At 39.9% G+C, this 15,729-nt stretch overlaps 1 protein-coding gene across 1 annotated transcript in view; it reads right to left on the bottom strand.

The window, feature by feature from the left end:
* The window catches only part of KIAA0355 (KIAA0355 ortholog), a 78,132-nt gene that overhangs the window by 50,611 nt on the left and 11,792 nt on the right, over positions 1-15,729 (bottom strand). The window contains 1 exon segment of the mRNA XM_010849283.1: positions 1,669-2,954. Within this exon segment, the coding sequence (XP_010847585.1) occupies positions 1,669-2,163 (495 nt within the window). The 5' untranslated portion in view covers positions 2,164-2,954.

Here is a 15,729-nt window from a genome sequence, read left to right as displayed (position 1 = left end):
TTGGATAGGTTCAAAACAGAATGACCCAAGGAAGATATTACACACGTATACATTTATACCAGCAGATTCAGCAATAGGCCAAATCGAGTCCAATAGACAAGTCTACAAGGGAAAACTGGTTATCACATTTTTAAAGGGTTATTTTTAAAAAACCCAAAAAACAAAGAATTTGTGACAGAGACAAATGTGGCCCACGCAGCCTAAAATTTACTATTTGCCCTCTACAGAAAAAATGTGAAGATGCCTAATGCCTGATTTAAACCAAGACTATTATTTCTTCTCAAAAATAATTTTTAATTCCTCTTGGAGGATTTTCCCAGTGGTTCAGTGGTTAAGCATCCACAATGCAGGAGACATGCGTTCGATCCCCAGGTCCAAAAAGATCTCACATGCCGTGGAGTAACTAAGTCCATGTGCCACAACTACTGAGCCCACACGCCTAGAGCCCACGCTCCACAACAAGAGAAGACACTGCAATGAGAAGTCGGCGCACTGCAACTAGAGAGCAGCCCCCACTCGCCACAGCTGGAGAAAACCTGTGCAGCAATGAAGACCCAGCACAGCCAAAAATAAAACAAAACAATTCCTCTTGGAAATGCTTTCCAAATCACAATATGCCTTTCAAACACAATAAAAGTGAGTCATAACACTTAATAGCTTAGCTTTTGTTCCCCCCAAACCCACAACATTATAAATTAGCTTATTCAGCCACTGCAATCATCAGATTTGGTTCAGAAGACTGGTGATTTCCGAAAATCAAATACAACCCCGGGATGCTGAAAAAACATTCTCCCTCCTAGCATCCAGAAACCTAACCTCTGATGTGTTGCTAAAATGTACAAGGACACACGGAAAAATCAAACTCAGAAGAACTCTCTGAGCAACTAAAAATAATTTTAAAAATCTAGCAGTGAAGCGAATTTACCAGATGACAGTTTAACAATTATTTTCTAAATGAAGGAAGGAAAAACATCACCTTTATTCTGAATGAAATTCATATTCCAATTTTATAATCTAAAGCCCTGAAAAGGGGAGAATATTTCATTTTGACTATCAAAGACCTAAGAAATGTCCTGAATAAGAATCAAATGTATCCTAATATGAACAACTGTAAATTCAGAACTGGAAAAATACCTTTATCCTGTAAACATGTGTAGAACTTGCTACATTAAACCAATGCGTCTATATAATGACAATTCACAAATAAATCTTTATAATCACATTTAGAATTCTCAGTCCCTACTGTGTACTTTATCCCCTGGAGAAGGAAATGGCAACCCACTCCAGTATCCTTGCCTGGGAGATCCCATGGACAGAGGAGCCTGGCGGTCTACAATCCATGGGGTCGCAAGAGTCAGACACGACCAAATGACTATCACATCACATCACATCACTGTAACAGCATGTTACTTGGAAATTAAGTTCCAAGTTGAAAATTTAAAGAAAATCTAGGCTGATTCATTTAATAATCTTTTATCCTACTTAATTTTAAATGAAAGCAATTAAAAACCTGGCATGCAAAAAAAAATTTTTTTCACAAGAACACAGTATCAATGGAAAGAGGACGAAGACCATCATTTCAGTGATTTGAGAAAAAACAAAAACAACATTCTCACTTACCTCTGGAATACACTTTCCAACCCAAGTATGACAGAGAAGATACTCTACCTCAATGTCCTGGAGACTGAATTCCTTCTGATCTGTCAAGTTCGCAGCCCCAGCACTAAGTTCCATCAGCATCTTGGCAATCTCGGGCTTGATGGCTGAAGTCAGCCGACTGGCTGCTTCCATGACGTGCTCCTGCACATCTTTGAGCTGCATGGCTGCCTTGGAGTAGTGAGAGTTCCTGAACACAGTGCTGAAGAGATCTGTGAGGAAAGTACTGGCACGGCAGAAGACGTTGAGGGCATCCAGGTACTTGGAGATGCCCTGCTGGATGTCGGCAATGGGAGTGGAGTGGGGCATGGCGTGGTGGCAGCTGCCTGCAGCGGTCAGACTGCCCAGGGGGGTGGTGGTGGCCGTAGATGCCAGGGGAGCACTCAGTGCTCGGCCCAGCTCGGGCATTGGGTACTGCTGGTGCTGCTGCACCTTCTGCTTGGACCCGCCAAGCAGGAAGCGCCGCTTGTAGTCCATTTTACTGTCCTGGGCACTGCAGCAATACATGCGGGAAGGGGACTGTCCCAGTGACCGGGAGAGGGTCAGGGTTCCAATTCCTTTTTCTTTCTTCCTAAAACCGTGGCTAGGTATAAAAATAGTGGAGTTCTGCAAATCTAAGTTTTAAAAAAGGCATTTCCATGAGGCAGGTGACCATGTGATCCAATGTCGACGTGAAAAGGACAAGAAGTTTATATAGTTAATATTTTCAGTGGAAGCAGGACCTCTGACAAAAAATAAGTGTGTCCAAAATGCTATATAAGAACTGTTAGCATTCCACCCTCTTAATAAAAAGATATGGTTGCTGAGAAAAATGTTTACTGAGAACTGCTTTGCAAGAATATTTTGATACTTGTATTTACAATGGCAGAAAAATAACTTAACTTTAAAAAATGTAATATAATGTATCTTCAATATACCAGAAAAGTTAGAACCCAAAAACCCACAAGCTGATCAACAGCAATTTAAAAAGCAGTACAGAATCACTTCACACTAAGTCCTTAGGAAGGAAGATCAAATCTGCAGAATTTTGACAGAGCCTGCCTGCCAAATCCATTTACCTGTAAAGCTTCTTCTAAATGCGAAAAATTTCCAAATTTCCTTTAATATTTTCTGAAAACAAGTTTTTTTTTCTTCAAAAAAATGGCATTTGTTATTATAAGTCTTCTTTCCTTTTGTTTGCTGAGGTAGCGGTTTCCTTGTAACATTAATAAGAGGTGCTTCCAGACTGGGTTGGCCCTCAATTGTAAAGTCTGAAGCAAGAATGCACAGATGTACTTGTAAGGCTTCTAAGTCATTTCCTGTGAGGGGGGGAAATAAGATAGAATTAGGAGAGTTATAAGACAGTGAGTAATTCTAGAACATTAACTCCTGAAACGCTATCATCCACAAAGATGGGCTCCAAATGAATAAGAAACATTATAAAAGAGTAGAACTACGATATGATGATGGTTAGAAAATTCCTCAAGTTGTAGTACAAAAATAACACAACAAAAAGTTTGATTCCACACAAACCGCTTCAAAGTTCATGCTGACAAGTGACACATCGCGCGGGGCCTGGACTAATGTTTGTGTTTGGCATTCCCTTGTTTTTTCCTCAAAGAGCTCACAAATCCACAAGAGGATTAGGAGAGTACCCGACTGGGACTGTTGACAAGTACAGCACTCACAAAACCTTAAGGGGGATTGGGAAATGGAGCGATGAGCAAAAGACTGAGAAATCAAGGTTGTTATGAGGAAAATGTTACTCTACCTTAAGGAAATAGGCCATGATTGTACGCCAGGTTTTGATAAGTGCAAGAGTGATGGCCAGGGCTCATCAGGTGAAAGGACTACCACAGCAAAGACCCTGAAGCAGGATGACTTTAGGTCTGTTCAGGATACCCAGGTCGGCCGAAGTGCAGCATCAGAAAGACAGAGTCTGGAGAAGTGAGTGGCTGGCAGGTTTGCTTCTCATCCTCATCCAGTACCAATTTCCCCTCTAGATGATCGAAGGAAAGTCTAGGAGGCTGTGCTAGTTCCTACACCCTGGGGAGGCTTCTACACAACCCCTGGCTCTGGATAGGTGCAAAAAGCAAGGTCTAAGTATCTCTGGTTGTCATTTCTGAACCTACAATAGTGAAGCAGTGTGATTCTCCCTCCACAGCTCATTAGGTTTACACTTGCCTTAATGATCTGCTCTCTCAAACAAAAATAGTTCAAATATATTTTATTGAATGACATATGTAGTCTACATGATGTCTGTATATAGCTTGGTATGTCAAGGCTGTATATTGTCACCCTGCTTATTTAACTTATATGCAGAGTACATCATGAGAAATGCTGGGCTGGAAGAAACACAAGCTGGAATCAAGATTGCTGGGAGAAATATCAATAACCTCAGATATGCAGATGACACCACCCTTATGGCAGAAAGTGAAGAGGAACTAAAAAGCCTCTTGATGAAAGTGAAAGAGGAAAGTAAAAAAGTTGGCTTAAAGCTCAACATTCAGAAAATGAAGATCATGGCATCTGGTCCCATCACTTCATGGGAAACAGATGGGGAAACAGTGGAAACAGTGTCAGACTTTATTTTGGGGGGCTCCAAAATCACTGCAGATGGTGACTGCAGCCATGAAATTAAAAGACCCTTACTCCTTGGAAGAAAAGTTACGACCAACCTAGACAGCATATTGAAAAGCAGGGACATTACTTTGCCAACAAAGGTTCATCTAGTCAAGGCTATGGTTTTTCCAGTGGTCATGTATGGATGTGAGAGTTGGACTGTAAAGAAAGCTGAGCGCCAAAGAATTGACGCTTTTGAACTGTGGTGTTCTCTTGAAGTCCATTCTGAAGGAGATCAGCCCTGGGATTTCTTTGGAGGGAATGATGCTAAAGCTGAAACTCCAGTACTTTGGCCACCTCATGCGAAGAGTTGACTCATTAGAAAAGACTCTGATGCTGGGAGGGATTGGGGGCAGGAGGAGAAGGGGACGACAGAGGATGAGATGGCTGGATGGCATCACTGACTTGATGGACGTGAGTCTGAGTGAACTCCGGGAGTTGGTGATGGACAGGGAGGCCTGGCGTGCTGCAATTCATGGGGTTGCAAAGAGTCAGACACGACTGAGCGACTGAACTGAACTACTTATTGATAACCAGATTTTCTTTCTTTCCACTTTGCTTTTTTGGTAGATAAAAATAAATATGTCATACCATGACATCACCGATTCAATGCACATGAGTTTGAACAAATTTCAGGAGACAGTGGAGGACACGGAAGCCTGGTGTGCTGCAGTTCATGGGGTCACAGAATCAGACATGATTGAGTGACTAAATAACAACCATCTTTTCATTCATTATATAGCCAATTACCATGCCTTCTTTATGATTCTACAATTTCATTAGGAACCCAGGAAGGTAGACAGGTTGTAAGAGCAAGAGATGAGAAAAGTGTTGTGAATACAAACACATACTCTAAAAGTACAAGCCTAACCCGGCTAGCATATAAATCCAATTAAACTAGCACCGTTTGTAGCTCTGTGTTCAAGAGAATTTTGACTCTTAAAAACTCTCATAAACTTTTCAAGAAATGAGATATCAAACAGCTATATGTAAGAAATATGTTCCCAAATGTTCATTTTTCAAATTAATTACATACAATAAGGCAATCACATCTATCCCTACTCAAGTGTTCCACTGTTACCAGTGTGGCTGTACAAATTCAGAAGGACAAGAGAAACACTCAGCAGGAGTGCTGAAGGATGGAAGGCTGCTCACATAGAAACTGTGTGCTCTGTGAAGGAAAACTATCACCTTGAACTGGCCACAGTGAGTCTTGAAAAGCCCTAAGGAACACGCTTCTTTGTTGTGTGTTGCACACTGGTGCTCCTGGCTCTGAGAGTCCACCCCCATTCCTCTGCCAGATGATTCAAGAAGGTCAAGTAAGGCCCACACACTCACTTAATTTTTTAATAAACATCATAAACATTAAACTTTTCCCCCTTTACATGCTTTCAAAGTTTATGTAGATGAAACTAGTAATGCTTAAATATACTACTTCACCAAATTCATCTGCAAATTCAATGCAGTCTCTATCAAAATTTGAACCTTTTCCACAGAAATAGGCAAGTTGATCCTAAAATGCATATGGAAGTGCAAGAGACCCAAGACCTACCAAGTACTGAAACCAAGACGTCAGAGGACTCACACTTCCTAATTTGGAAACCTAGGTGTAAAGCTACAGTAATAAAGGCAGCAGAGCTCTAGGATAAGGAAAGACATATATATAAATGGAATGCGATTGAGAGTTTGGAATAAACCTAGACACCTATGCTCAGCTAATTTTAGACAAGGGCGCAAAACCATTCAGTTGAGAAAGAACAGTCTTTTCAATAAATGATGATGGGACAACTAGATATCCTCATGCAAAAAAAAATATATATATGAATAAGAACCCCTCTCTTATATTATAAACAAAAAGTAACTCAAAATGGGTCAAAGACCTCAATGTTAGAACTAAAAATTTTAAAGCTCTTAAAAGAAAATATAGGTGCAAATTTTTGTGATCTTAGATTAGGCAATGGTTTCTTGGACATGACATCTTAAAACACAAACAATAAAAGAAAAAATAGATAAGCTGGACTTCATCAAAACTAAAAATATTTGTGCATCAAAGGTTACTACCAAGGTGAAAAGACAACCCACAGCATGGGCAAAAATAATGGAAAATCATGTATCTGTTAAGGGTCTAGTATCCAGAATATAAAAAGAACTTTAAAAAAAATTTTTTAAAGACAAATAACCTAGTAAAATGTGGGCAAATTATATGAACAGATGCTTCTTGAAAGACATACAACTAGCCAATAAGCAAATCAAATGATGCCCAACATGGATAGTCACTAGGGAAAAACAAATAAATCACAGTAAGATATCACTTCACACATGCTAGCATGACTACAGTAAAAACAAGCAAAAAACAAAACAGAAAATAAGTGTGGGTGAGAATGTGGAGAAACCGGAACCCTCCTAAGTTGCTGGTAGGAATGTGAAATGATGCTGCAACTGTGAAAAACAGTTTGGCAGTGCCTCAAAACGTTAAACAGAAAGTTGCCATTGAGACCAGGCAATTCCACTCTTAAGCATATACCCAAGAAAACTGAAAAACATCAGTTCATTAAAAAAAAAAAAAAATTACACATGAATGTCCATAGCATCATTATTCACAATAGCCCAAAAGTGGAACAACCCAAGTCTATCAACTGAAGAATGAATAAACAAAATGTGTTACAGCCATACAATGGATATTATTCAACCATAAAAAATGAATGAAACATTGATAAATGCTTGGAGAAGGAAATGGCAACCCACTCCAGTATTCTTGCCTGGAAAATTCCATGGACAGAGGGCCCTGGCAGGCTACAGTTCATGGGGTCGCAAAGAGTTGGCCACAACTCAGTGACTGAGCACACTGATAAACGCTACAGTGTGACTGAACCTCGAAGACATTATGGTAAGAGAAAGAAGCCAGAGACAGAAGGCCAGATAATGTGAGATTCCACTAACACGAAACAGTCATATAAATCAAATGCAGGGAGACAGAAAAAAGTAGATCAGTAGTTGCCAGGACCGAAGGAGAGGAAGGAAATGGGGAGTGGTTATCAATTAATACAGCTTTTTTTTTTTTTTTTTTTTGAGATGATAAAGACATTCTAGAATTAGATGGTGGTGATGGTTGCACAACTATACCTCAAGTTTAAAAAAATCATTAAAAAGGAAAAAAGAATTAAAGAAAAATATGAGAATGATGTCTCAGCAAATTCAGAATACTAATGAAAGCTACTAAAAAAAAAACAGAACCAAACAAATTCTGGAGTTGAAAAATATAATAACTGATATAAAAAAATTAAGGGCTTAACAGCAGATATAAACAGGAATCAGTGAAATTAAAGATTAACCAATTGAGATTATCTAGACTGAGAAACAGGAAGATAAAACTCTCAGAGACTGTGGGACACCACCAAGAATACCAGCATCACAGAAGAAGAGAGGGAGAAAGGCACAAAAAAAGTATTTGAAGAAATCAGTTCAGTTCAGGCGCTCAGCCATGTCTGACTCTCTGCAACCCTGTGGACTGCAGGCTTCCCTGTCCATCACCAACTCCCAGAGCTTGCTCAAACTCATGTCCATCAAGTCGGTGATGCCATCCCACCATCTCATCCTCTGTCATGCCCTTCTCCTCCTGCCTTCAATCTTTCCCTGCATCAGGGTCTTTTCCAATAAGTTCTTCGCATCAGGTGGCCAAAATATTGGCGTTTCAGCTTCAGCATCAGTCCTTCCAACGAATATTCAGGACTGATTTCCTTTAGGATGGACTGGTTGGATCTCCTTGCAGTCCAAGGGACTCTCAAGAGTCTTCTCCAACATCACAGTTCAAAAGTATCAATTCTTCGGTGCTCAGCTTTCTTTATAGTCCAACTCTCACATCCAGACAGGACTACAGGAAAAACCATAGTTTTGACTAGATAGACCTTTGTTGGCAAAGTAATGGCTCTGCTTTTCAATATGCTGTCTAGGTTGGTCATAGCTTTTCTTCCAAGGAGCAAGCATCTTTTAATTTCATGGTTGCAGTCACTGTCTGAAGTGATTTTGGAGCCCCCAAAATAAAATCTCTCACTGTTTCCATGTTTTCCCCATCTATTTGCCACAAAGTGATGGAAGCGGATGCCATGATCTTAGTTTTCTGAATGTTGAGTTTTAAGCCAGCTTTTTCACTCTCCTCTTTCACTTTGATCAAGAGGCTCTTTAGTTCTTCTTCACTTTCTGCCATAAGGGTGGTGTCATCTGCATGTATGAGGTTATTGAAATTTTTCCTGGGAATCTTGATTCCAGCTTGTGCTTCATCCAGCCCAGTGTTTCTCATGATGTACTCTGCATATAAGTTAAATAAGCAGGGTGACAATATATAGTCTTGATGTACTCCTTTCCCGATTTGGAACCAGTCCGTTGTTCCATGTCCAGTTAGTTCTAACTGTTACTTCTTGACCTGCATACACAGATTTCTCAGGAAGGAGGTAAGGTGGTCATGTATTCCCATCTCTTTCAGAATGTTCCACAGTTTGTTGTGATCCACACAGTCAAAGGCTTTGGCGTAGTCAATAAAGCAGATGTTTTGCTGGAACTCTCTTGCTTTTTCTATGACCTAATGGATGTTGGCAATGTGATCTCTGGTTCCTCTGCCTTTTCTAAATCCGGCTTGAACATCTGGAAGTTGACAGTTCACATACTGTTGAAGCTTGGCTTGGAGAATTTTGAGCATTACTTTGCTAGCGTGTGAGATGAGTGCAATTGTGCGGTAGTTTGAGCATTCTTTGGCATTGCCTTTCTTTGGGATTGCAATGAAAACTCACCTTTTCCAGTCTTGTGGCTACTGATGAGTTTTCCAAATTTGCTGGCATATTGAGTGCGGCACTTTCATAGCATCATCTTTTAGGATTTGAAATAGCTCAACTGGAGTTCCATCACCTCCACTGGCTTTCTTTGTAGTGATGCTTCCTAAGACCCACTTGACTTCCCATTCCAGGATGTCTGGCTCTAGGTGGGTGATCACACCATTGTGATTATCTGGGTCATGAAGATCTTTTTTATATACTTCTTCTGTGTATTCTTGCCACCTCTTCTTACTATCTTCTGCTTCTGTTAGGTCCATACCATTTCTGTCCTTTATTGTTCCCATTTTTGCATGAAATATTCCCTTGGTGTCTCTAATTTTCTTGAAGAGATCTCTAGTCTTTCCCATTCTATTGTTTTCCTCTATTTCTTTGCATTGATCACTGAGGAAGGCTTTCTTATCTCTCCTTGCTATTCTTTGGAACTCTAAATTCAAATGGGTATATCTTTCCTTTCCTCCTTTACCTTTAGCTTCTCTTCTTTTTTCAGCTATTTGTAAGGCCTCCTCAGACAACTGTTTTGCATTTATTTTTCTTGGGGATGGTCTTGATCACTGCCTCCTGTACAATGTCACAAACCTATGTCCATAGTTCTTCAGGCACTCTGTCTATCAGATCTAATCCCTTGAATCTATTTGTCACTTCCACAGTATAATTATAAGGAATTTGATTTAGACCATACCTGAATGGTCTAATGGTTTTTCCCTACTTTCTTCAATTTAAGTCTGAATTTGAAGAAATAAAGTTCCCAAATTTCTCAAATTTGATGAAAAGCACATGAATCTATACATTTATGAAGCTCAACAAACTCCAAGTAGGATAAACTAAAAAAAGAATTCAGTGTAGACACATTATAATGCAATGTCGAAAGCTAAAGAGAGACTCTTGAAAGCAACAAGAGAAAAACAACTCATTACATAAGTTGACTCTGTAGTTATGTAAGGTTGCTATGAACACTGAATTAGCAAATATTAAATCAGTACTCTTAGAAGACATACATGCAAAGTTAAGATCCCATAAATGTCTGGTGAAAACATTGTCACCAACCAATTAACATATAATCTTGTCTTATGTTTCTATTTACAGATACCTTAGTTAACATATATTGTTGATTCATTAACACTGAACTCACAGGCAATAGCAATGTAACTCATACCTAATCAAGCTCATCAAACACATGGATTTTCTCTGTTAGGTACATCACAGCCTTCCTGGACTTAGGAACACTAGAGAGCACTTCAGCAATATACTTAGGGGCCATTTTAAACAGTGAAACTGCCAACAAAAAGTATAAAAATGCAAAAAACGTGGCACTTAAGAGACTATGAAAAGAATACTTGCTTATAGTCTGAGAGCTGAAATGAGAAGGCAGACCGTCACCCTGTTCAACCCCAGCTGGGGGTGTGCATGTTGGGCAATTCAAATTTTTTGCCACTTTGCACATATCTACAACTGACCACAAGAGCTCTGCAAGTATTTATTTTATGTTGCAAATAAATTGTAGCCACTAAGCTAATCTGCAAACACAGAATCTGAGATTTGTGACATCTATGTGAGGATCAACTATGTACATAATACTACTTCAAACACTTGTATTCCCAACATAATGGGGTACTCCTCTTCTTAAAAATAAACAAAAACATCAATCTATGAAACAAATAATCAGAGGGTTACTGACCATCTTAAAAGATACATAGAAGCTCCTTTAAGTAGTGAACTCCAGGATATATTTAATGTAACAATTCAACTACTTCATTTTGGACAACCTTTCAGGATTTCACTGTGATTTTAAAAGGCTCAAGCTTATTTATTTAAGGTATAATCCATCTGACAAATTAGAAGTACATAATTTATAGAGACAAATTTATGCTTTAAGAGAACAAGTATAGACTTGCCTGGTGGTGCAGTGGGTAAGAATCCATTTGCCAGTGCAGGGGACACAAATTCGATCCCTGGTCCAGGAAAATTCCCATGCTGCAGAGCAACTAAGCCCATGCACCACAAATATTGAATCCATGCTCTAGGGCCCGTGAGCTGCAAATACTGAGTCTGTGTGCCACAACTGCTTAAGCCCACGTGCCTAGAGCCTGTGCTCCACAAGAGAAGCCACTACAATGAGAAGCCCGAGCATCACAACTAGAGAGATCCCCGACTTGCCACAAATAGAGAAAATCCAAGAAAAGCAACGGAGACCCAGCAGAGCCAAGAAATAAATTAATTTTTTAAAAAGAGAGACAACAATTACATTTGGAGAATCATCTACTCCCTTTTTCCCTCTTCTAGAATCCATTATTTTAAAAATAAAATCTGTAAACACTAAACAAGCACAGAAATTGTTATTGTTCATTACACTTTTTATTTTAGTGCTAAGCTCATGGTGAATATTTTTATAAAAATGCCAGTAGATATTACAACTGCTTAAAGAACAACTTAACAAGTTAAAATACACATTAATATCTCACTGACTGGTTTGCATATAGCTGCTTCATCAAAGATGATTACTTTAATCAAAAAGACACACAATAACAAGTGTTGGTGAGAATGTAGAGAAACTGGAACCCTCATACATTCCTGGTAGGATTGTAAAAAGTATAGCACTTTGGGAAACAGTTTGGCAGCTCCTCAAAATAACTACAGTGTTACCACATGACCCAGCAATTCCACTCCAATGTATATACCCAAGAGAGGAAAAATATAAATTCACACAAAAACCTACACATTGATGTTCACAGCAGAATTATTCAAAATAATCAAAAAAAAAAATAAGAAACAACACAAATCTCTTATCAACTGATTCATGAACAAATAAAATGTGGCATATACAATGGAACATTAAATATGTATTATGCACATATAAAGGAATGAAGTACTGATACATGCTATTATAAAACATGGACAGATTTTGAAAACACTGTACTAAGTGCAAGAGAAGCCAGACACAAAAAGCTACGTATTATATACCCTGACTGATACGTAATGCCCAGAATAGGAAGATCCATAGAAACAAGTAGATTTATGCAATGGAGAGTCACTGCTAATGAGTACAGGGTTTCTTTTCAGGGTAATAACAAGGTTTTGAAGTTAGATAGTGTGACTGTCGAACAACTCTGAATATACTATAACACATATGGTATGTGAATTATATCTCAACAAGGCTGTTATTTTCCCTATGTAACTTCTCATTTAACAGCAAAAGGTACATAATAAAAAATAAGTTTGGGGGACTGCCCTTGCAGTCCAGTGATTAAGACTCCAAGCTCAGGACTTCCCTGGTGGCTGTGATAAAGAATCCACATGCCAATGCAGGAGACATGGGTTTGATCCTTGATCCAGGAAGATCCCATACGCCTTGGAGCAACAAAGCCTCTGCACCACAACTACTGAGCATGCGCTCTAGAGCCCAGGAGCCACAACTGCTAAGCCCATGTGCCCTACAGCCTGTGCTCCTCAACAAGAGAAGCCACTGCCATGAGAAGCCTGTGTATCACAGCTGGAGAGCAGCTCCCACTCTCCACAACTAGAGAAAAGCCCGTGCAGCAACAAAGTCTCAGTACAACCAAAAATAAATAAATAAATAAATAATTTTTTAAAGTGACAAAATCTACATTAAAAAAAAAGATTCCAAGCTCCCAATGCAGGGAGCATGGGTTCAATCCCTGGTCGGGGAACTAAGATCCTGCATGCCACAACAACAACAACAAAAAAGTTTTCCAGGGATACCTTTCAATTCAGATGAAGGAAAAAGATCTCAAGGTACTAAATGTCCTGCACTAGACTGCATAGTACCTACATCTTTACTGCCAGAACTCTAAATGCATATGGAAGTGTTCTATTCAGCACTATCCTTGTTAAGCTATGCTACAGGAACAAATCCTGAAAGGAGTGGCCTAACCTAAGATGATTTATTTCTTGCTCACATAACATTCAGTGAGGGTCTGGCAGCCCTTCAGCTTGTAGGGACATCACTGGAACTTGTACTTTCCACAGTCACCTTAGCACAAGAAAAGAAACCCATATCCACTCTTCACTGCCTCCCAGTGTAAGTGACACACATCACTTCCCAATATAAGTGGCACACATCACTTCCTTTTGGTCAGAATTAGTCACATGTGCTAATGTAACTGCAAGATAAACTGGGAAATGTAGGGGGACACATGGAATATTAGTTAAGCAATACAGCTGGCCACAGTTGGCCACCCAGCACAGCTGTGGCTTGCAGTTTTTACCAAATGATGAAGAGCAATTCTGATTCCACAGAGTAGAGACTGTTTTGCAATTTGGTGTCCCTACAACTGCTGTCTAGAGGCCAGGTGACTCTCACATAGGCTGCTCTAGGACACGGCTCTGTGTTGTGTGTATGTATGCAGAGTTGGGAAGTAGAAGGAGGTGGGGAGGGAAAGGTCACAGATTCCTTTTAGAAACTGATGACAAAACACTCCATAGTCAAACATGTATCCAAAACACCAGAGTTTTCCTTCAGTTTTGGATTTGGAGTCCCAGGTGAAGAACCACCAGCCGTTCACACTCTCCGTGCTTCCCTTCCCTTCCCAACAGAAGAAGGCTACATAGAGCTGGAGGCAGCAGGTGACATCATCAAAACTGCATCTAGGGTTGGTCCAGCAGATACCAAACAGGGGAGGACAAAGGCTCAAGTTAACACATTCCAGGGAACCAGAGAGAAATACATACTGGACCCTTAGTGATTTTTTATTTTTGCTTACTTTTTAATTTGTTTGTTGGTTGTTCGTTGGCCATGCCATTTGGCTTGTGGGATCTTAGTTCCCCGACCAAGGATTGAACCTGTGCCCCCTACAGGGGAAGCACTGGGTTCCTAATCACTGAAGCACCAGGGAATCTCCATATTGGATCCTCTGAATCCATATCACAGCCTGTGCACCTATATTCTGAAGGTGTGGTCCTCAGGTCATGAGCATCATAATTGAATTGTTAAAGACCAAAGGTGCAGGACTTCCCTAGTAGTCCAGAGGTTAAGACTCCACGTGCCAAGGCAGGGAACACGGGTTCGATCCCTGGTTCAGGAAGATCCCACATGCCGAGGAGCAACTAAGCCCATGCACCGAAACTACTGAAGCCATGCGCCCTAGAGCCCCTGCTCCCCAACAAGAGAAACCACCGCAACGAGAAAAGCCTGCTCACCACAACTAGAGAAAGCCCATGTGCAGCAGCAAAGCCCCAGCCCAGCCAAGAGAAAAAAAAGACCAAAGATGCATCTGTATTAGCATAAGGCTGTCTATATGTCACATCAGTGTTCAAGGAGTGGTTATAATGCCCACTGAACATGTTATTAAGAATGGCGGGAAAAAAAAAAAGAATGGAAAATTTTAAGCAATTTTTGATAAGATCCCATATTAACATTAACCTCGCTGGACTAGGTTGAAAGGAAAAAGCCAACCATAGCTTAAGGACTTCCTTCTCTGACATTAGAATTAGAATATCCCTCTTAATGGAATGACTGTTAAAATGCTGATTCCTGGGGTACAATCCAAATCTAAAGAATCTATCTTTGGGATTAGGAGCAGAAAAAAATATGCATTTTTTACAAGATTCTCAAGTGGTTCTAGACATATATTATAATTTGAGAACAAAACTGGTCAGCTGAAAACCTGCTGAAAGTCACAAGGATGAGGACATCTGAAGATGCAGACTATATAAACACTACTTATGGCAACTTGTGTATTTCATCAACATTCCTATTCATTCAAAAACCCAGAAAGGGACTTCCACCTCCATGTGATAAATGATTCTATATATTAGAATCAAGGGGCTGGCTGGACAATTCAATGAAAACGTCTGCTTATATCATAATTGCTTCTAACAAAACCATTTTAGTCACAGTTAAGGTTGGGGTTCTTCACGAGACAGAACAAACAAGACCCTTAAGAAAATAAAAATTGGCTTCTACTTATTCTTAATAGACCTTGTGTTCCTGTGCTGATCTTTGCTATAATCAAAACTAGACAGTGTTGAATTCAAGGAAGTATCATGGAATTGAAATACCATTCAAGTCCTATCATTTTCAAATGGGACTTTGCCAGAAGCAATATGCAAAGAAGGTGGTGACACGCATCTCAGGAGTCATCATCATGGCAGTCATCATAAGAGCCCTTCACAAAATGTTGCTGGAAGCTCGGTGATAGGCACGCATGAGGTTCATTGTGTTATCTGTTCTACTGTTGCACAAGATCATACATTTCTGTAAATTAAAAAGGGACTTCCCTGTTGACACAGTGAATAAGAATCCAACTGCCAATGCAACGGACATAGGTTCGATCCCTAGTCCAGGAAGATTTCACATGCCATGGAGCAACTAAGCTCGTGTGCCACAACTACTAAAGCCCGAGAGCCTAGAGCCTGTGCTCCACAACAAGAGAAGCCACTGCAATGAAAAACCCATGTACAGTATCAAAGAGTAGCCCCTGTACATCACAAATAGAGAAAGCCCACGTGCAGCAACAAAGACCCAGTAAAGCCAAAAGAAGTTTAAAATGCACACAAACATGTATGTAAGCATGGGGATACATCCCTTCCTTTTTTAAAGTATTCTCAGTGCTTGTCTTGCTGTTTTTTGAAAGCTTTCCCCCTCTATTTATCTCCCTGAAGGGCTAAAATATGTTCAATCCATTTAAGG

Source organism: Bison bison, unplaced genomic scaffold (genome assembly GCF_000754665.1).
Source record: "Bison bison bison isolate TAMUID 2011002044 unplaced genomic scaffold, Bison_UMD1.0 scf7180017864280, whole genome shotgun sequence".
Taxonomy (NCBI): domain Eukaryota; kingdom Metazoa; phylum Chordata; class Mammalia; order Artiodactyla; family Bovidae; genus Bison; species Bison bison.
This window is presented reverse-complemented; position numbering and strand designations above follow the sequence as displayed.